A 22,159-nucleotide genomic window follows, 5' to 3' on the forward strand; every position below is an offset into this window, starting at 1 on the left:
AAATTTGGTTAAGTTTCGGGTTGATTCGGGTTAAAATTGGGACTCCTATCCAAATTTTAAAACGAATCACATAAGTTTTGAATCGAGCTCGAGTTTACGTCTAAAAAATGCTTATAAATATGTTTTATGATGTTTTATGGAGTTTTATAAGCTTTGGGTCGAAATTTTGATGTCTAGGGGTAAAATGGTCATTTAGGGTTTCCATGGGCAAAATGGTCTAAGGAGTTTTATAAACTTTGGGTCGAAATTTTGATGTCCAGGGGTAAAATTGTCATTTAGGATTTCCATAGGCAAAATGGTCATTTTGAACCTGGTTCGAGTTTTTAGTCCTGGCAGAGCGCTGATCACAAATTGATCATGTTTTTAAACATTATGTATCACGAATATGATTTTTATGTAATTATGAAAATACATTGCATGTTTGATTTTAAGGAAAACTACGTATGTGTATGATTTTGATAAGTGATGAAAATAATGATGTTTTTGAAGGATGAGAGTTGGTTTTGACTGACGATATATGTATATGATGAGTAGTAAGGCCAAGGCTCAGTGGATGGGCAATACTGTCGCTGATGTCCCCGCCGCCGAGTATCACGGTTACATGTAGATGAATTCATCGAATAGAGCTGATACGGTAGAGCTGATATAAAATCACAACTAACGAACTGAATTCGATTAAAGAAAATGAACAATTATATGATGATACGATGAGATGATTTGACACGTCATGCTTTTACAATATGTTTAAGTTTACGTTTTTAAGATCATGAAATGTATTTTTTATGACAAAACTTTTAACTGTTGCTTGTTATGTATATGTATTCGTTATAAAGTTACAGGTGTGTTGAGTCTTTAGACTCACTAGGTGTAAATGATGTAGTTGAGCAAATTGATTAAGATGTTGGATGTGCCGAAGACTGAGTAGGCGGAGCTGGATATGCGCACGCGAACCTGAGGACCTTATTTCTTCCGCACATCACGTTTATGAGATAGGAGTGGACATGAATATTTTTACTCATTCATTTTATTATGTTATTGGTTATCAGGATTTTTACTCGTTCATATTTGTTTTATTTTTTTTAAATTGCAGTATTTTTATTCGGTAGATGATTACTATTATTTTTGAAAGGTGAATTTTCAGCAGTGTTGTATGCATGCATAATTTATGAATTTTCGAGAATGAGCTTGTAAAAAAAATTTGAAGCATTTTTAAGTAGTAGATGTTTCAATATATATGTTTGTATATAACCATACAAAAAATCATGATAATCTTAAAAACCTCTCATAAGGTCCCCAAATCATGGCTACAAAGATTGGGAATAGAACATGCTATTTTACAATGGTTTGAATGGTCAAACAAAAACTAAAGTTGATGCAGCCGTGGGTGGAACCATATTTGCCAAATCACCAAAACAAGTCTATGATTTACTTGAACAGATGAACATCAATGGCCGAGCGATCGATCTAGAGTAAAGAGAAATTCTGGAGTATATGTAGTGGATCTCATCACATCACTTACTGCACAAGTTTCGGCATTGAGCACTCAAATTGCAGCAATGTATAAAGGTCAAGGCGTTCTTGAAGCAGCTACATTTTCTAAAAAGGAGGGGCCTAGTATGGAAGAAGTGCAGTACGTGAATAACAGAGGTTATGGAGGCTATCAAAGTAACCGTACACCTAATGTCTATCACCATAACTTGCCTAATCATAAAAATTTCTCGTATCCTGATGGATTGGTTCGGGCACCCTTGAAGGTGCTTCAAAGACAATATTCTCCATGAGCTTCAATAGCTCATGTTTTAAGAATGTTTACACCGATGAATTAAATAGAGTTTGGTATTAAACCAAGCAGAAAATGCGTGAAATAATCCTTCGTCAAGAAAGCTGACTGATTTGAAAGAAATTTAACTTGTGTAAACTGATTAACTGAAGTAAATGGAATCAGTTCTTGCATATATCAGTTCAGTTATGGTAAGAACTGAACTGATAACTGCTCGAACTGATCAAATCAGTTTTAAAATGAAAGTTATGCAGTTAAGTACACAAGATATTTTATGGATGTTCGTAGACTTCAACTGCTCCTACGTCACCCCTTCTACAACCTCAGGTTGGATTCACTAAAAAACTACAACTTGTACGAACCTACTCAGCTTAGGACATACCCTAGTGCCAACTGAACTCCTAGCCTAGACTAAAGGCAACACCTTTCAGCCAACATTTGTTTAACGTCTGTATGTCAACGACTACATACATAAGTTTTACGTCTTTGTGCAAGACCCACTCAGCTATTCTATAAGCTCAAGTCTTTGTATTTGTGAGTGGTGGTATGTGTGTGTGAGAGCTGAACAATGATTACAACGGGAAGACGTTCTCACACATTGAGAGAAATAAGTTTCTAAACTAAGCCGATATAACTTTGGTGTATTCCATCAACTGGACTGATTGCTTCATTTTTTAAGCTGATATGCAATATGCGTACTCTTTCTTTTCTCTCTTGTTTTTCTCACAACTTCTTACCGATCTTCATTTTCTATTTATAGGTGGGAAGCTTGATCGTACAGTGAGACTCAATAAATGTGTCCGTTGCATCTTGAATGCGTTTCTTGAAATTTGTGTCTCAACTTTTCCGACAACCATTCTGGAACATTTTGACGTTAAGCTTTTCTGCAACGTGCATTGTTGTACTATTGATAGTACAAATGCTTTTGTATCGTTGTGCGTAGCTGGATTTCATTATATAAGCTTGACGTGTTCTGCAAACTAATTGATTTATAACTGATGCTTTGAACTGGTACGCTAAAATCAGTTGGCTCTTCAGCTGAACTGATTTCACTGATTCAATTGAACTGGATAGTTGGGCAGTTGAACTCTTCATCAGCTGACCGGGCTTCTGAAGGTCTTCTGCTGAATCACCTATCAATTGAACAATCAGTTGAATTGGACTTTGATACATCAGTTAGACTGGTTTAGTTTGGGCAATCAGTTGGCACTTTCAGTTTGCTTCTCGAAAGCTTCAGTTTTTGCTGAGTTAACTGATCAGTTCGAAACTTGATCAGTTACAGCTACCTGCGCACTTCGATAAATCATTAGTAACAAAATAACAAGTTTTTTTAACATCAAAGAACATGAAATGTTCCAACATATCCCAATAGTAAGAATGTGTTGAACCCTTTATAGGGGTTCAATAATCAAAGAGGTGAAGGCAAACCATAATTTGAAGACTTTGTGCACCTTTGTCACTTAATCATCAAAGAAAATGGAAAAAGACAGAGACTAGGCTTGACAGTCTTGAGACACACATGACCAACATGGGCGCTACATTAAATATCTTTAAAAATTATTCAGATAAAGAGTAAAATCATGCCTCTAACCCTTGGAACAGAGCCTGATAATGAAAAAAAAAAAGATCTTAAAGAGGTCAATGCTCTTTTTGTACAACATGAGGAAGCAAAAGTATTGAAGGAGAAAGAGGAGAAGGTCAAATCCATATGCAGCCAATGCGAGTTGTCCGTGGAGGTTCTTATACCTTTTGTAATTGAAAATATGTCATGTGATAGGACTTTATGTGATCTGGGTTTTGGTATCAATTTAATGTGAAACGTCCACTACTCGTTTTCCTTAAAATGTACTAGATTTTTTTTTCATTTTTCATTACTTTCGGCCGACNTATATATATATATATATATATATAATATTTTTTACACCATTTTAAAAACAAAACAACCAACTATATTTAAAAATCCAAAAGAAAGTAATTCAAAACATAAAATCGTAAATCGTTTACCAAACATAACTTTAACATCATCTCAAAAACCTCTCAACTCATCATAAGTCATAAAATCTTAAAAGTATTTAAATCATTAAAATAATTCATGAATGTAAGTGCGGAAAAACTAGCGCTGGTCCTCGGGTTGTGTGCACCTTCAGTCTAGAAAGATCAACCATCAAGTCCTTCATTAATATCAACATCATGCTGACCTGCATCGATCACATCTAGTGAGTCTATTGACTCAGCAAACCTTAAACATTATAACAAGTAATACATATACAATCACAAGCAACAATGAAAATATTTTTACTTAAAATACTTTTCATGAACATACTTAAACTTAAACATTTTTCTTTTCATCATATAAATTTCTTTTTTCATCATTTATGTATACGTTTTCCTTTTATTGAATTTGAGTTCTTAATTGTGACTTTCGTTTCAGCTGAACGTCGATGGATCCATCTACTTGTAACCATATTACTGGGCGGCAGGGACATCAGCGACACTCTCACCAGTCAACTGAGCCTTGACCTTACATATCATCATATCATCATAATCATTGTATCATCGTATTAGTCACAATCACTTCACGTCCTTCAATTTTTCATATTTTCATCACTTATAAAAATTGATGCACCTATAAATCATTTTTCTTTTAAACCAAGCATGCAACATGTATTTTAGCATTAACGTTTCGTCATATATTTCATAAACATTTAAAATAAACATTTTATCATATATTACAGCATTCAGGGCACCACCAGGACGTCTGCTATTTTTGACGTGTAAAATGACTGTTTTACCCTAGGACATAAGATTTCTCGATTTTGACTTTTTCTTACTTTTATTGACTATAGACCATCCCGATTAATTATTTAAACTTAAATTAAATTTCTAATATTTTTATTTAGCTTAAGTTCGAGGCTTTCGATTTAATTTCGTATTTATTAATTCCTAGAGCGTTTAGTACCCGAATTAATTCAAATTTTAATATTTTAATCCCAAACTTTTGTCATGGACTTTTCATACCTAAATTACTCTCGTGAACTATGAATCGACCCCTTGGACCATGGTTCGATCCCTTAGCCATTTAAACCAAAAACCCAAACCCTAGCATACTACCCCTTGAGCCAACGTTTTCTTCGAGCCACGCCAGAGCCGCCTCGAGCCAACCCCCGACCAGACCACCTAGAGACCCTACTGACCAACCCTGATCCCTAGCCCACACCACCATTTCTGAACGTGATCCGCGGCCGTAACATGCAATATAACACTCCAACTCGACGAGGACCCTTCTACCCGAGCCACCACCGAGACCTCATACTCCTGACCCACACTGGACCCTGTCAGACCTAGCCTGGACCCCCTGGCCAAGCTGTTACCCTTCGCCCAGCTGTTGTAATTGAATCGCATGGGAAGAGTCCTAACTTTCAAGGAATCTTCCCTAGCCACTGTGCGTGAGTCCTAACCATGCTAGGACTTTTCCTCACACCCAACCATGTCCAGCCCGAGCCCTGGTCGAGCCGCACGCTTGTTTTTCCTCTAGCAAAACCCTAACTCATGAAACTTCAATTTTTTCTTGTTAGCTTCCTCCCAACCCTTGCAGCCCTTGTCTATGCTTGTCTAGGCCCTTAAAACCTCTTAAACTTGTTCCTGTTTATTTTCCTAGTATGGCAGCCCCTTTGTGAAACATATACATGAGTTTGAAATCACACAAACACGAGTTCTTGATCATGGCATGTCAAAAACTAAATAAATACATGGTGAACATATTTTTTCATGCAAACGTGCTTCAAATTAATATTATGATGTGGTAGATGAGGAAAAAGAGATTAAGACGTGCTTTTGCGTATATTACGCACAAAAACGAGTTGGCGATGCGAAGAACGGCGACGTAGAAACATAGGCTGAAACCCCTTCCAAGAACCGTGGCTTTTCCTTCCAAAATTACATGTGGTGTGTGTGTTTTGGGGGAGAGGAGAGTCCTTGTAATTTTTAAGAGGGGTGGGCGTGAGTTTGAGGGGTTATGGGTAGGGTTTTTAGGCTTTTAATTTTATATAAAACAAGTGTTGTAAGTTTAGACCCATTAACATGTATAATAGGCCCATTAAGTAATTTTTAAAATATTTTATTTAGTAAAGTTCGTGAAAATATTAGCCGAGTTTTCAAAAAGGTCATATTTTTGTCGAAAATCCAATATCGTTTAAAAATACGACTAAGTGTATAACATCACCTCAAAACATCTCATTTTCAAAAATACCATATAGCATGCACCGTATTTTAAATAATTTAAAAAAATTATTTAATAAAAATATTTTCTCTTTTTCAGCTCTCGGTCTCCGTTCCTTGATCGCGTCTCGAGTAACCTTTAAAAATACAGTTTTATGCATTCTAACAGTTAAAACTATTTTTAAACATGAAATAATGCATATCATAATTATTTCATGCCATTAAAACTATTTAATTATTCGTTTCTCATTTTTCCTAGATTTGCATGCAGTTGGATTACGTCATCGTATTTTGGACGTTACAATTACTCCCAACTTTAAATAAAATTTCGTTCTCGAAATTAGAACTTACCGAATAGCTCCAGGTATCATGTAACACTCGTGACTAAACTAAATAATCATTGAGGAAGCTTTTAAATATAATTTGGAGAAAATGTGTAATTTTATAAAAAAAAATTGGACAGCATGTCCCCGCAATTAGGACATGCCACTTGCCTAAAGCAAACTATACACTAGTAGAAAAATCAGATTTTACTTTGACTAGTAGATTTGTTTGGCCGAACAAAGATAATCCTCAAAAGTTGATTTCTCCACCAAGTCAGTATCAACTCCCACTAGCGGATTGGAAAGCATTTGTGGATACGAGATTGGATCAATCATGGGAGGTACTTTAATAATTGATATGTTTCCTCACGAATTTATTAAATTCAATACTTAACTGAGCCAACATAATGATGCAGGTTACTCATGAAAAACAAAAACAACGGACCATGCATTGTAAATATCACCACAGAATGTCTCGCAAGGGTTACATCGGCTTGGAGGCTGAACTGGTAAGAAACAGAGCAATATATTTGTAATTTTTAGCATGTTCTTCATGTTATTAAACATGAGTTTTGCAATTGTAGCGGAACAAAAAATTGGTTGCTGAAGATGAGGAAGTTGATAGATATGTGCTTTGGCGTAAAGCTCGAGAAGATAAATCTGGCAACATAACATGTTCGGAGACATCAGAAGTAGCTGAAAAAATTTTAAATTTTTAGTTTTATTCAATCGCCATATTGCCTAGATAAATAACAATGTAGTTTGTGAATTGATTTGCCATGTCTCCAATTGTAGGATGAATTGCTGAAAAAGAATGGCAAAGGAGAGTTCAAATCTTCTGGAATGAATCACGTGTTAACCGCTGCCTTAGGAAGCCAAGAACACTATGGAAGGGTTCGAGGTGTGGGAGGTTTCGTAAAACCACAAGTATACTTTAAAACTCCAAGAAAGAAGAGAGAAACAATCTCAAAAGCTGTGATTGAAAATGTAAAAGCACAATCGGAGGAGACTAAAAGTTTGAAAGCTGAATTGGAGATGCTGAGGTCTCAACTTGCTGTTGTGATTCCATTAATCAATGATCGATCTTTTGAGACTGTAGCATCAAACACGTTCTCAGGAGTGAAAGACTCAAAATTGTCAGATGACGTGGAAGAAGTTTATGATTGCGGCACTTCAAATACAAAGGTTGTATGTCTCTGAATTTTGATGTCAATTAAATTCAATTCACCTCCATATAAAAATATATCATGTCTTTTTGTTCTTGAAAGGGGAAAAAATGTCACCTGGCTGTAAAAGAACACGAAAACGTGGTGGCTTATGGCACAATAATATCAGAAGGAGGTCCAAATGTTATGATTCACCATGTTCCACTTGGGGAAGAGAACTTCAAGGTATCTATTGATGTTGTCTTAGATGAAAAAGCACAGTTTCCGATCCCAATTAAGTTTGGACCAACAATCATCAATGATGCTGTTGGAGTCATTGTTGGTTGGCCTAAAGAGTTGGTTATTTTTCCAACGACAATGGTACTTCAGGTTTTCATTTGACTTTGTGTTTGCAACTGTCAGATATGTTGCTCGAACAATGTTTTATTTTAAAATATTTGTATAAATAATATTTTAAATTGTAGAGGAGGGGAAACCTCAATCATTTGCGCTTGCGGATGTTCCTGGTCAGCGCGACAAGTTCAAAGAAATTGAGAAAACATTACCCATGTCGTGCAAGTATATCTACTCTCATGTTGTTAGATTGCTGAATGAATCGGATACCATGTACATTGAGTTTAAGGACGCTATGTTTGGACGTCCTAAAAGCATACGGTTGCTAAGAGAAGATATCTTACGCTTTATGGAGATGAGGGAGATAGGTGCCAGACAAATTTTAGTTTACATGGGGTATATATAATGTCTAACTTACAATATTTGTGCATTTATATAATATTTTTTGTGGTACTTGTTCATATTTTGAAAATTTTCTAAACGATATATTTGTGCATCTATATCATGCAGTCACCTCTACCAAGATTTGAAGAAAAAAGACAAGGCTGATTATTTTTCGTTTGTGGATCCCGGTAATATACCTACATGCCTGATTGGCACAGATGGCCGTGACTTATCACAACATATTGCTGACCAGTTGGAAGCAGTGAGTAGAGATAGCATCTGCCTCATCCCATACAACACTGGGTAAGAATTTAGTTATTTATAGATTTATACTTCATGATAGTCAATGCTGTAATTTCATTTTTTCAGGTACCATTGGATCTTGACAATCGTCAACGAAGATAAGAATATGATATATTTATTGGATTCTACGTCTAACAGGAACCGAGATGATACATGGAAAACTATTGTGACAAAGTAGGTAGTAGCTTATGTTGATTTTGAATACATTAACTTATAAATATGCAAAAAAAAAACTTCTTACTTTTTAAAATGTAGAGATGTACAATGCCTCGAAGGGTATTTCTAAAGGGCCATGTTTTAAAATATTGACTGTATGTATCGTACTTATTTATGAATACATGAATTGGTAGTGGTTATTAATTAGATTGTGATTGTTGCATTTACTTTTCAATTCCATTATAGGGTAATCTGAAACAAAGTGGTTTGGTTGAATATGGATATTGTGTGATGAGGTACATGAAAGAGATAGTCGATCGCGATGATCCACAGTTGGAGAAGATTGTGAGTTTCTTCTTGGGATAAATTTGTTGATTGATTGAGATGAATTGTTGCCATTAAGATATATTTTATTGTTGAGATAATGTGTTGTCATTGGGATATATTTTATTGTTGAGATAATTGCTTGAGATGAATTGTTGTCATTGTGATATATTTTATATTAGTGATATTTTAGTTATCCAAGTTGTCATCTTCATGTCTTCTGTTATTATTTGATTATTCGGAGAACGTCGTGTCATGATTTAATAATTTTCAATTTTATGATTTCTTTTTTATTTGTAGTTTCTGGGATATGTACTCTATTCTATACCATTATTTTGTTTGCTTGATTCTTGTTGATTGGCTTTCGACATATGCATTTAGTAGTCTAAATAAATTACTCAACAACTACTGCACTTAGTTTATTGTTGTTTTGTTTCTTTGCATTAGAGCTAATGAATTTGTTTTATGCTTTCCATTTGTTGCTTGAGTAGTTCATTTATCGGTGTTGATTGAATGAGCTTCAGTACTTCTGTCTTTTGACAATTTTCCTTCTGATTTCTGTAATATGTTTTTTCGTGAGCTGCATTATTCTTTTCCAATCTCTTTCTTGCGTTGGCTTCAACAGAGATTAGGATCTCTGGTTTAGTAAGTGCAATTGTCTTCATGCAATTGGGGTAATCTATAATGGATGTAGACTAGATGGAAACAACTGGCGCTATCTCAGCTTGGAGAGTGGTGACATGTTATGAATTTTTATCTGGTGTTATTTCAAGATGCAAATGAAATAAGTTCGTACTTTCAAATGAAACCTGCCTCTACCAGTATTGATATATTTTATATCTGTCGATTTTTATTTGAAATAGAAGAATCTAATGTATTTTCTTTTTCAAATTTCAGTTTGCAGGATGCATCAAGAACCAATATTACACCCAATCTCAATATGACGAGGTCATAAGTGAATGGAGTGAATTTGTTTACTCCTATGTAGTAGGTGCTTAAATGGATGGTGTATAGTGGGATAAATATTTTGTTTCTCATTGTGGATTTTTGGATATACTTTTGGTTTTGTGGATACATTTTTGAGTTATTTGTAGATTGATGAATATGTAATTGTGGATTCGTGGATATTCATCATTTTTAGATGGATAATTTATGAATTTAATTATATTAGTGTATTAAGTCATATATTGCGAAGTCTTTTTTTAATAGTTACTTCATCAAAATAAAAAATAATGAAGTGTAACAGGTAAATTATCTCGTTGTTATTTGCAAATTGTGAAGTAACATAATATTAAATACTTCGTCAATAAGAAATCAGACGAAGTGAGAATTAATTTACTTCAACATTGTTATGTAAAAACGAAGTTGTTTTGCGCAATTACTTCACCAAAATACAAATTATTGAAGTCTTTCGAACCACTTACTTCGTCACTAAAATGTAAATTGTGAAGTAACATAATATAAAATACTTCAACAAATAGGATAAATTCTGAAGTTATAGATTATATTTACTTCGACAAATAGGATAAAAAGTGAAGTTGTTTGTGTCTATTACTTCACCAAAATACATAACTACGAAGTCTTTCAGATGAATTACTTCGTCACTCAATGTAAATTGTGAAGTAAAATAATATAAACTACTTCGCTAAATAATAATTAAGACGAAGTTATATAAAATATATTACTTCATTATTTACAAAAATCGATGAAGTAAAACACATTTCTTACTTCAGCACCAGTCCAATTCTGGACCGGTTTTCCTTCGAAAACTGGCCAAAGACTTCAGTATTTTCAATCATACAACTTCGGTTATTATGCGAAGTAAAAGGTACATCTATTACTTCACGTCCATATACTTCGGCAATTAACTACCTTATTACTTCATTGAATACGCGAAGTAAAAAGCGATTTTTCTATTAGTGATAAAACACATGCAAAATATTTTCATATACATCATATACCAGTTAATATAGTATCTACACATATTTTTAATTCAAATACCAAAACAAGATTTTCAATGTTTCCCAAAATAACCCAAAAGTTAAGGACATCAAAAATTTCATCCAACCACTAACTCCAAAGTTTGGCATATGCCCTTCTCTTGCTTCGACAACTCAAGGATGATCAATCTTTCTTACTTTTGCCTGCATCACATGAACATAACTGGAATGAGTATAAAACTCAGCAAATGGAATCAATACTAACAAGATACATATATATCATTTTGTTGTAAAATATAAAATGTAGCCTCCATTTCATTTTGTTGAAAACATTAATATCCTCATATCATAAACGACGAAACATCAATTAATATCATCCGTGAAGAATCATAATACAACAATACATAGGGATGATATTCACTCAATTGATTAACTGAAGAATTTATAGTTCTTATAAGATAGTTCATTCATTGTTAACCCTCTACGTAAAAACGAATCTTATAGGAGGGACATGTACCTCAGCATGAAATGTATCTTATAAGAGAGCACATGTTTTCATCGTTAATTGGCCAATTACATTACGGATATAGAATTGCCAGAGGTAACACCGCTACTATCACTATCAATCCAATCATTCAATCATATAAAACTTCATTCAGGCATTTTATCGAACACATTAGAGGCATCATTTAAAGTTTAACTCTTTTCCAAAAAAATGCATATAATTGCACTACCATATATATATATATATATATGGAATTTGAAAGGAGTTAACGTCATAAAATCATCAAAACACATACATATAGGATCATGTGATGGATTTAAGAAATGAATCCACTTACAACACTTGGAGCAATTGGTTTCCTAATCCTTGACGGTGATCCTACAACAATAATAACTAACCATCAGCACCCAAATAATAACTTTAAATGACCATTTAATCCAATACATCAATCACAACTACCATCCCCCCAACTTCACCATCTATCAATAACTCAAGAACAAGAAGAAAACCACATACCTTTACTTCTTACACTAAAAAGGTGAAGTTCCAACTTCGGATTGAAGATTAATTGCTTGATGAATGAGATAATAAGAAGAAAATGAAGAATCCTAGCTTAAAATCGATGGAAAAGAGAAGTAAGAGAAGGAAAGTGAGGGAAAATGAAGTCCCGATCGATTTTATACCTTAAAACACCCAAAACACGCTTTTCCACTGTACAGGGTGCTAGGGCGGTCGAATTTTACCGCTCTAGAGTGGACCTTACTGTCCAAAACCCAAAATTTCAGATCCAGGAGCACTGGGGAGGTCAAAAATTACCGCCCTAGCGCGGCACTTTCTGTCCCTGTTCACGCTCTACGCACAGCTTCCCCACAGATTGCTCCAGAAAGGCCTTTTCCCCTTATAATTTGAAAATGTGGTAAACATGAAAGTTGTAGCTCTATGTCTTTGCTTGCTTCTCCAATTAATTTCATGTTATTTGAAGGTCTGAGTAAAAATTTATACTTATTCTCCCAATATGTGTTAGTGCAGGAACAACGAAACATACGATACACTTCGAGCCACTTTTGGCTCATCTTCCATAATTATTTGAACAAAACCCGAAACATGAAAGTTATAGCCTTTTATCTTATCTTTCTAATGAAAGTGACCTAAAACCGTTTGGATCAAAATACTAATTATTATGCCAAAAACCACAACTACTGCCATAGTTTTCATACCGTTCCTACGCTTCAATTATATATTTGACTCAAGATCAACTTTCTATTCTACCCATACATTCTCTGTTCATTCTATATCATTCATTACCATTCATATCATAACTTGAAGCCATAAATCATCATCATTACATCACATATCCCAAACGATCATCATAATAAACCATAAAAGGAATAATGACCATACTTAATCATTATCATTACCTTACATCATATGCATACGAATTTCTAGGCGTTACAATTCTCTCCTCCTTAAGAAATTTCGTCCCCGAAATTGCAATTACTGTGTGAATAACTCAGGATATCGCTGTTTCATTTTCTCCTCTGGCACCCACAGTGCTTTTTCAACCAACTGATTACGCCAAAGAATCTTGATAATGCCGATCTCCTTATTCCTCAGTACTTTATGTGAGAACCCGGAAAATTCGATCTGAAGCAAATCACGTAAGAAATACAAACTTAAAATTAGCTTAATCTAAGCTCAAAGAACTTTCATCCTAACTATAGAAATTAAATATGAACTTAGATTTCAGCTAACTTAACTCGAGGAAATGGCTTCAAAGTTCGAAGATTAACTCAACATAAAGCCGAGCTGCAGATAACCGCATCCATTGAAGTATTGTAACTGGAGGAGTAAAACCCCAGCTCAAAGACTCGATCTTTCAGCTCAAAGCAGCTCAACCAAGTGTGTCCTAACAAGACCAAAAAGGGAGCTAAAAGGTGAGCCAAGGAATTGGACAAATTTATTATGCAAGAAACAACCTTTGAGAGAACCAAGGAAGAAGCTAAGGGATGAGCTAAAGGTTAGGACAAAGTAAGTATGCAAGAAATGACCGTTGAGATAATCCATGAAGGAGCTAAGGGAGGAGCTAGGAGACCAGGACGCATTAATGATGCCGGAAAAGACATTTGGTGCTTGGATTACCTTTGATCATCATTATGAGCACATTTAACTCAATTCTTGGTGGCCAAGAATTCGGCCATGAGGAGATGAGGAGGCCAAAACCTTTCTATAAATATGGCATCTTGGTTGAGAGAAAAGCACTTCAAAAAAGCCTAAATATTTCGGCCCTCACCCCTCCACCAAACTCTCCAAAATTTCGGCCAAGGCTAGCAAGGAAGAAGGAAGAAGGTTTCGTTCAGTCAAGTGCTAGAGTTCTACGTCGAGGTGCTGCCGAATTGAAGACAATATTTGTTGAGATTACGTCGAAGTGCTACCAAATTTTCGGAAGGAAATTTCGTGTCAAAGTCTGCAAATTTCGAACCTACCTTCGAAAAACTACGGTAAGTGGGCTTTTGTTACATATTTTGTTGTATTTTTAAACTTTGATATAAATAATGTGACATGCATATATGTGTGTCCTTATTTTCTAAAATGGCTATCTGTTTTGTTTAAAATTACGATCGTTTATGTGTTTCTTCTATGCTTCGAATTCTTTTGATTCCGCTGTGTCCGTATGAAAACTCTAAAATCTGAAAATCTGAAAAGTTCTGTCTGTTACTTCTGAATTTTGTTTACACTGTTACAATTCAATTTGATATGGGACGAGAATTGTGATTCTGTCTGGCCCCCAATGGTGGGTATAAAACCATTTCTGTTTGGCCCCCAATGGTGGGTATAAAACAATTTCTGTCTGGCCCCCACCGGCTGGTATAAAACCGAGTTCTGGCCTCACCCCTTAGAGGACTAACATATTGGGGACAATTTGACCATGGAAATGAGATGAGTAACAGTGTTATGTTTGTTCTGAAATGATCTGAATTGTTTCTGTTTTGTTTGACAAGTTCCGTCTTTCATTCGATTCGTTTCCGTCTTGTCAAATTAAGAATATTAAGTTTTGAAAGTATGTTAAAGAAAATTTTTAAAAAAAATTATGTTCTATATGTATCTTTGGAATCGATCGACCCCCACTTGCTGAGTGTTTCCCAAAACACTCACCCCTTACAAATTTCAGATAAAAATGAGGAAAAACTGAATGAAGAGGAGCAGGAAGCGTTCTGGGGATGGTGATCGACAGACAAGTTTCCGGAATTTTAGAATTTATTTTCCTTTATTTCAGTTTCCGCAATTGCAACTCTGATGTAATTTTATTTCTATTGTCATTGTAAAGACAATGTTTAAATTATGAAAAGACAGGTTTTTGGAATTTTGATACGGGGCTTAATTGTTTTCAAGTATTTGTTAAACAATGCCGGATGTCACCGACGCTTCGGATACGGGGCGTGACACTTTAACCTTGCGATCTAAAATCTGGATTGGTACTTCTTGATTAGCCAAGTTCGGCATCAGATCCAACGGTTCATGTCTAAGAACATGGGAAGGGTTCGAGATATACTTCTTGAGCATTGAGACATGAGATACATTGTGGACTCTATCCAAGTCCGGCGGTAAGGCTAGACGATATGCTCTTTCTCCAATACTGTCCAGAATTTCAAATGGGCCGATGAATTTTGGGCTCAACTTTCATTTCCTGCCAAATCTCATAATGCCTTTGAGAGGAGCAATTTTGACAAATACCTGACCTCCAACTTCAAACTCCAAAGGCCTTCTTCGGATATCGGCATAACATTTCTGTCTTGATTTGGCCGTCTTCATTCTGTCCTGAATTAAAGCAATCACATCAGCTATCTGTTTGACAAATTCTAGTCTTAACATCTTTATTTAACCGACTTCATCCCAATTCAACGGTGACCTACATTTCCTGTCGTACAATGACTCGTATTGTGCATGCCAATCGTCCCATGATAACTATTGTTATACGTAAATTCAACAAGTGGCAATTTACAATCCCAGCTACCAGGAAAATCAATTGTGCAGGCTCGTAGAATATCTTCAAGAATCTTAATCACCCTCTTTGACTGCCCTCACTCTGAGGATGATATGCTGTGCTAAAAGCCAATATGGTGCCCAAGGCTCTGTGCAAGCTCTTCCAGAATTCAGAAGTAAACCACGGGTCACGATCAGATACAATTGACATAGGGATACCATGAAGTCTCACAATCTCAGCTACATAGACTTCAACATATTGGTTCATTGTAAACGTGGTCTTGACCGGAAGAAAATGAGCCAACTTGGTTAACCTGTCAACAATCACCCAGATGGATTTGTAACCCTTTGGTGTTCTTGGAACTCCCGTTACAAAGTCCATGGTGATGTGCTCCCACTTCCACTGAGGTATTGTGAGAGATTGCAAAGTTCCAGCAGGTCTTTGATGTTCAATCTTTACCTGCTGACATGTTAGACATTCGGATAGAAACTTTGCAATATCACTTTTCATACCTGGCCACCAGTATAGATGTCAGAGATCTTGATACATCTTGGTGCTACTGGATGTATCGAGTATGGCGCAGTATGAGCCTCTGTCAAAACATCCCGACGAATGTCATTAAAACTGGGAACAAATTTCCGACCTCTAAACGTTAACAAATCATCAGTGTTCATCGCAAACTCTGTATTTCCTTTCTCATCGGCTTTGGATCGCAATTCCATCAACTGATTGTCATTAGGCTGCTCATGTCGTATCCTATCTGTCAACGTAGGTCGAATAATCAAAGCTGAAAGTCTAGCGATGTCCCATGCTCTACTATAGCGATCTCGCTCCTCTGAAGATCCAATAACAACGACTTCTGAATCAACGAGCTCAAAGAAGAAACTGACTTGCGGCTCAAAGCATCTGCAACGACGTTTGCTTTACCTGGGTGGTAGCTAATGGTCACATCATAATCTTAACAAGTTCTAACCACGTCCTCTGCCGCATATTTAGTTCCGTCTGTGAGAATAGATATTTCAAACTCTTGTGATATGTGAAAACTTCACATTTCTCGCAATACAGATAATGCCTCCATATTTGCAATGCGAAGACCACATCCACCAATTCAAGATCGTGGCTAGGATAATTCTTCTCGTAGTCTTTCAACTGACGAGAGGCATAAGGGATTACTTTCTCACGCTGAATCAGTACAGTTCCGAGTCCCATCTTTGACGCATCAGTGTATACATTAAAATCTTCAGTGCCGCACGAAAGTACTAGGATAGGGGCTGATGTCAACCTGTCTTTCAACTCTTGAAATCCATGTTGGCTCTCGTTTGTCCACTCAAACTTCACCGCCTTCCTTGTCAGATTGGTTAATGGCAGGGATATTTTGGAGAAATTGACAATAAAACGGCGATAATAACCTGCCAAACCAAGAAAACTACGCATCTCGGAAACTATCGTAGGAATTGGCCATTCTTTAATCGCTTCAATCTTCATGGGATCCATTGCAATGCCGTCTCTCGAAACGATATGCCCCAGAAATGGTACTTGCTCTAACCAGAATTAACACTTTTTCAACTTTGCGTAAAACTGCTTTTCCCTCAATAACTGCAATACAGTTCTGAGATGCTTGGCATGAATTTCCCGAGTCTTGGAATAAATCAGGATATCGTCAATGAAAACGATAACAAAGCTATCAAGATATGGCATGAAGACCCGGTTCATTAGATCCATGAAGATCGACAGAGCGTTCGTCAACCCGAATGAGATAACTAAGAACTCATAATGTTCATACCTGGTTATGAATGCAGTTTTAGGGACGTCAGCTTCCTTAAATTTCAGCTGATAATAACCAGAACGCATGTCGATCTTTAAAAATATTGTCGCTCCCTGTAGCCGATCAAAGAGATCGTCAATCCTCGGTAATGGATATTTATTCTTGATCGTGACTTTGTTGATCTCTCTATAATCAATGCATAACCGCAAAGATCCATCTTTCTTTTTGACAAATAAAACCGGAGCTCCCCACGGAGAAGAACTCGGACGAATAAAGCCTTTGTCTAATAGATCCTACAACTGATTTGTCAGCTCCTTCATTTCAGTCGGGGCCATTTGGTAAAGAGCTTTTGAAATCGGAGGAGTACTTGGAACCACATCAATCACAAGCTCAACTTCACGGTCAGGTGGCAATCCAGGCACATCATCTGCATATACATCAGGAAAATCCCAAACTACCTCAATCTCATTCAACTTCATTGTCATCTCAGTATTCACATCCATTGCAGCAGCTAAAAACCCTGACACCCCTTTGATAACATTTCCTGAGCTTTGAGACAAGAAATAAAAGGAGCGTTAAGCGAAATACCTGAAATCTTGAAAATCCCTCTATCATCATCTTCTGTAGGAAATCGCATCGTCTTAGCCACGCAGTCAATAACGGCACGATATGACGATAGCCAGTCCATTCCCAAAATAACATCAAATGCCACCATGGGAATAATAATAAGATCAGCAAAATAGATTTTCTCATTCACTTGTACTGTACAACCTTTCTGAATACTAGAAGGCCATATTTTGTCTCCCGATGGCAACAAAATACTATAGAGGGGTTCGTAAGATGGAACAACATTCAAGGAGTGCAAGAAAATTTCAAACATAAAGGAATGTGTAGAATCAGTGTCCATAAATGTAATAGCGGCCTTGCATGAAATTAAGTTAGTACATGATATAACAGAAGAATCAGGATTTGCGTCCTCTTTGGTCATTGTGAAGATTTTTCCTTGAACCCTATCCTTCTCTTTCTCACCCTTTACTGGACAATTTCTGATGACATGTCCAATACCTCCACAACGAAAGCATCGATTACTTCAAACCAAACACTCACCTGTATTCATTTTGCCACATTTTGGATTGATGCTCCACTTTTTCTTTGCCTCTGAACTGGCCCTTACCTTTCCATCCAGAACCTTGGCCCTTAGTAGAAAAATCTTGGCGCTTCAATTGTCTTTCTCTTTCAATTTCCTTCTCATCCTGCTCGGCCATCCTTGATTTTTCAACAATCTCTTTATATGAAGCAGCTTTAGACATTCGAACGTCTCTTTTAATTTCAGCCCGGACACCTCTCAGAATATGCTCGCCCTTTTCAACGTCATTACTGGCCAGATATGGGGAAAAATGACACCCCTCTTTGAATTTGAGAATATACTCTTGCATTGACATATTTCCTTGCATCAGTTCTAGAAATTCCTTCAATTTTTTACATCGAACATCTCGAGAAAAATATTTGCCGTTGAATAAATCTTTAAACTCTTTCCACTTGAGTGCCGAGACATTAACTGATACCTTGGTGGCATCCCACCAAATCCTCGCCGTCTTGGTCAGTAGAAAAATGGCATAGCTGACTCGATCTTTATTGTCAAACTGCAGATAATCATAAATAGCCTCCACAGCTTTGAAACATTCCAAGGCGACCATGGGATCAGGGCTACCATCAAATTCTGGTGGCTTTATCTTACGAAATCTTTTGTATGCGCCGTCACTACTGGGCTAAGGCCTCACTTGCTCTCTCTCTCCCCCTCGCCCTGCATTCTGCATCCGTAAGAGTTGCTGGATTTGCTCACCGTGTACCTTGGCCTGTTCTTTCAGTAACTTGCTAAATTCATCAACCACGCTAGATGATGAACTATCATCCCCTTCTGATGCTTTACGTTTAGGCGACATGATTCTATAATACATATTAGTTTAAAACCATTTCCACACATAACATATCATAATTTTTGAGGCTACACACCATATCATATCAAATAATGCAGGTACATACATACCAATTTGTCGACAGCATAGGAAGTCATATGCAAAATCATTGGTCAGAAAATTTCGGTTATAATACCACTAAATGTAACACTCGTGACTAAACTGAATAATCAGAGCGGAATCTTTTAAATATAATTTGGAGAAAAAGTTTAATTTTTTAAAAAAATTAGGTAGCATCTCCCTGCAATCAGGACATGACAACTGCTTAAAGCAACACATAAAACACATGCAAAATATTTTCATATGCATCAGATACCAGTTAATATAGTATCTACACATATTTCTAATTCAAATACCAAAACAAGATTTTCAATGTTTTCCAAAATAACCCAAAAGTTCAACACATTAAAAATGGCATCCAACCACTAACTCCAAAGTTTGGCATATGCCCTTCTCTCACTTCGACAACTCAGGGATGATCAGTCTTTCTTATCTTTTCCTGCATCACATGAACATAACTGAAACGTCTGCTTACTCGTTTTCTAAAAAAGTAATAGAATTTTTTTCTAAACCTTACATAGCATCGGCCGAATCATACACATTTGCATAACAATATTTTAGAACTATTTTAAAATTAAAACAACCAACTTTATATTTGAGAAATATAGCCCATACTATAATATCTCAAAAATCACTCAAAAGCATAAATAAAAAGTCATAAAAATCTTTAACATAAATCATAATCATAATTGCGGAAAGCTAGAAGCGTTGGTCCTCGGGTTGTGTGCACCTTCAGTCCAGTTGAGTCAACCATCATGACCTCCCTTAACATTAACATCATAAACACCTGCATCAAAAACACCTAGAGAGTCTAAAGACTCAACACACCATAATCTTGGCAACAAGTAATACATATAAAATCACATGCAACAGTGAAAAATACTTTTACATAAAATATCGTTTTAATGAAGATGCATAAACTTTAAACATGAACATTTTCGTAAACATTTTTGTGATGCATAAACTTTAAATAAAAACATTTTCATAATGTTGCATCAACTTTAAACATAAACATTTTCATGACATGCATAGCGTAAACCTCAACTTTTCATTTTTCCTCATTTCATAACATAAATCATTTTATCATGATCATAAATATTTTTCTTTTTCCTTTTCTATTGTTGAATTCAGATCGTTAATTGTAACTTTCCTCAATTCTCAAAAAGTCGATGGATCCATCTACATGTAACCACATTACTGGGTGGCGGGAGACATCAGCAACACTTCACCGGTCAACTGAGCCCTGACCAATCCTCATCGAATGGAAATACGATCGTATTTTTAATTTTGAAACCAAGCATGCAACATGTCTTTTAAATGTCAACTTTAAATCATAAAAATCCATGGACATTTAAAAATCATAATTTAACATTTAAAAATTCATAAACATTTTAAATAATCATAATAGCATACAAAACAGCTTTCAGAGCACTGCCATGACGTTTACTCATTTTTAGGTGTAAAAAGACCGTTTTACCCATGGACGTATAATTTTACGTTTTAGACTTTTTCTTAATTTTTTTGACTCCAACATGTCTAAATAATTATTTAAGCTTACATGAATTTTATCATATTTTTATTTAGCTTAAATCGAGGACTTTTAAATTAATCTTTAAATAAGACGTATTATTGCGTTTTATTTCCGAATTAAACCAAACCTTATTATAAAATTCTCAAATTAAAAACTTAGACTTTTAATAATTATTTGAGCTTAAATATAATTTTTCATAATTTTATAAAGCTAAAGTCTAGGCTTTCCAATTAATTCGTTAATTAGAGTTTCGTGCGGCGATTAAATCCTAAATAAATCCAAAACTCGATATTTTGATCCCAAATTTTTAACATAACCTTTTTATGATTTATTCTACCCTTGCAAGTCATAAGACACACCCGTCGACTCATGGATTCAATTTTTAGTTCTTAAATCTCGTTTTTGACCCTTAACCGAACACACCGAGCCATCTCCTAATTTACTCAAGCCACGCCTGAGCCACCTTGAGCCAAAACCTAGCCAACCCACCTAGGGGCCTTATTGACGAAGCCCAGCTCGAAAAACTGACGCTAGCCCGACCAAAAACTTGCTGGAACTCGACCCATGTTTCTGCCTGTGTGTTAGTGTGCTTCCTTGTATGTCTAGGGCTCCTAACCCAACTAGGTCTCTTCCAGCCAAGCCACCACCGAGCCCACCTATCCCTAACCTTCCCAGGACCACGTCCAGCCCAAACCCAGACCAGACAAGACTATAGAACCCACAAGCAAAGCCACCAGAATTCTGAAGCGTAACCTGCGCGTTCCCTAGCCCCCTCACGGTTTCCTCCTTCTCTTTAGCCATCAGCCAGCCAACCCACACCAGCCCCTAGATCGACCCCTTACCATCACCTTAGGACCCTGATGGACCACTAGCCCAGCCCCTACCAAGCCGCAGGCCCCCATGCACAGCAGATGTCGCGAGAAGTGCTTGGGGAGAGTCCTAACTTTAGTGGACTCCTCCCAAGCTTGAACCACGAGTCCTAGCCATGCTAGGACTCTTCTTAAGACCTAGCCATGACCCTTAGGACCCAACCCTCAGCCCTGGTCGAGCCCCAAGATCCCATGCGTAAGAACCCAACCTCTTGAATATTGTACAAGCCAAACACCCACGGCTCATTCCTCCTGAATCTTTCCTTCGGTTCCAGCATAAATTCACTTTTAATTTATCATGTTTTGTCCCTAATTCATTCGTATTTGATCATGTTTTGGCATATCCTAATTCATGGCAGCCCCTTAACACATAGAAACGTATTTTTGGAACCAAATAACACAAGTTTAGAACATGTATATTCATGGTTACGAAAATAAAAGATTGTGTAACTTGTTTTCATGCAAATTCATAAACAATTACACAATATTGGGTGATGATGAGTAAAAAGAGAATATGACGTACCTTTGCGTTTTAAACACACGA

General features: G+C 36.3%; 2 protein-coding genes across 3 annotated transcripts; one reads left to right on the forward strand and one right to left on the reverse strand.

Moving 5' to 3' along the window:
- Window positions 1–7,936: 7,936 nt before the first annotated feature.
- On the forward strand, window positions 7,937–10,152 carry LOC140991062 (uncharacterized). Of its 2 annotated transcripts, XM_073460970.1 has the most exons (6): window positions 7,937–8,216; window positions 8,331–8,507; window positions 8,574–8,681; window positions 8,765–8,818; window positions 8,910–9,008; window positions 9,885–10,152. In XM_073460970.1, the coding sequence occupies exons 1-4, from the start codon at window positions 8,035–8,037 to the stop codon at window positions 8,814–8,816; spliced, it is 519 nt and encodes a 172-aa protein (XP_073317071.1). In that variant the 5' UTR covers window positions 7,937–8,034; the 3' UTR covers window positions 8,817–8,818; window positions 8,910–9,008; window positions 9,885–10,152. The 2 variants fall into 2 exon arrangements, with proteins under 2 accessions (XP_073317071.1, XP_073317072.1); XM_073460971.1 differs by lacking the exon at window positions 8,765–8,818 and having other exon boundaries at window positions 7,938–8,216.
- Window positions 10,153–17,472: 7,320 nt separating this feature from the next.
- On the reverse strand, window positions 17,473–19,122 carry LOC140991211 (uncharacterized). Its single transcript, XM_073461157.1, has 4 exons — window positions 18,961–19,122; window positions 18,287–18,822; window positions 17,768–18,225; window positions 17,473–17,723 (listed from the first exon to the last, which is right to left on the reverse strand). The coding sequence occupies exons 1-4, from the start codon at window positions 19,120–19,122 to the stop codon at window positions 17,473–17,475; spliced, it is 1,407 nt and encodes a 468-aa protein (XP_073317258.1).
- Between the last annotated feature and the right edge of the window lie 3,037 nt (window positions 19,123–22,159).

The sequence above is a fragment of the Primulina huaijiensis genome, chromosome 13 (genome assembly GCF_012295235.1).
Source record: "Primulina huaijiensis isolate GDHJ02 chromosome 13, ASM1229523v2, whole genome shotgun sequence".
In the NCBI taxonomy this organism is placed as follows: Eukaryota; Viridiplantae; Streptophyta; class Magnoliopsida; order Lamiales; family Gesneriaceae; genus Primulina; species Primulina huaijiensis.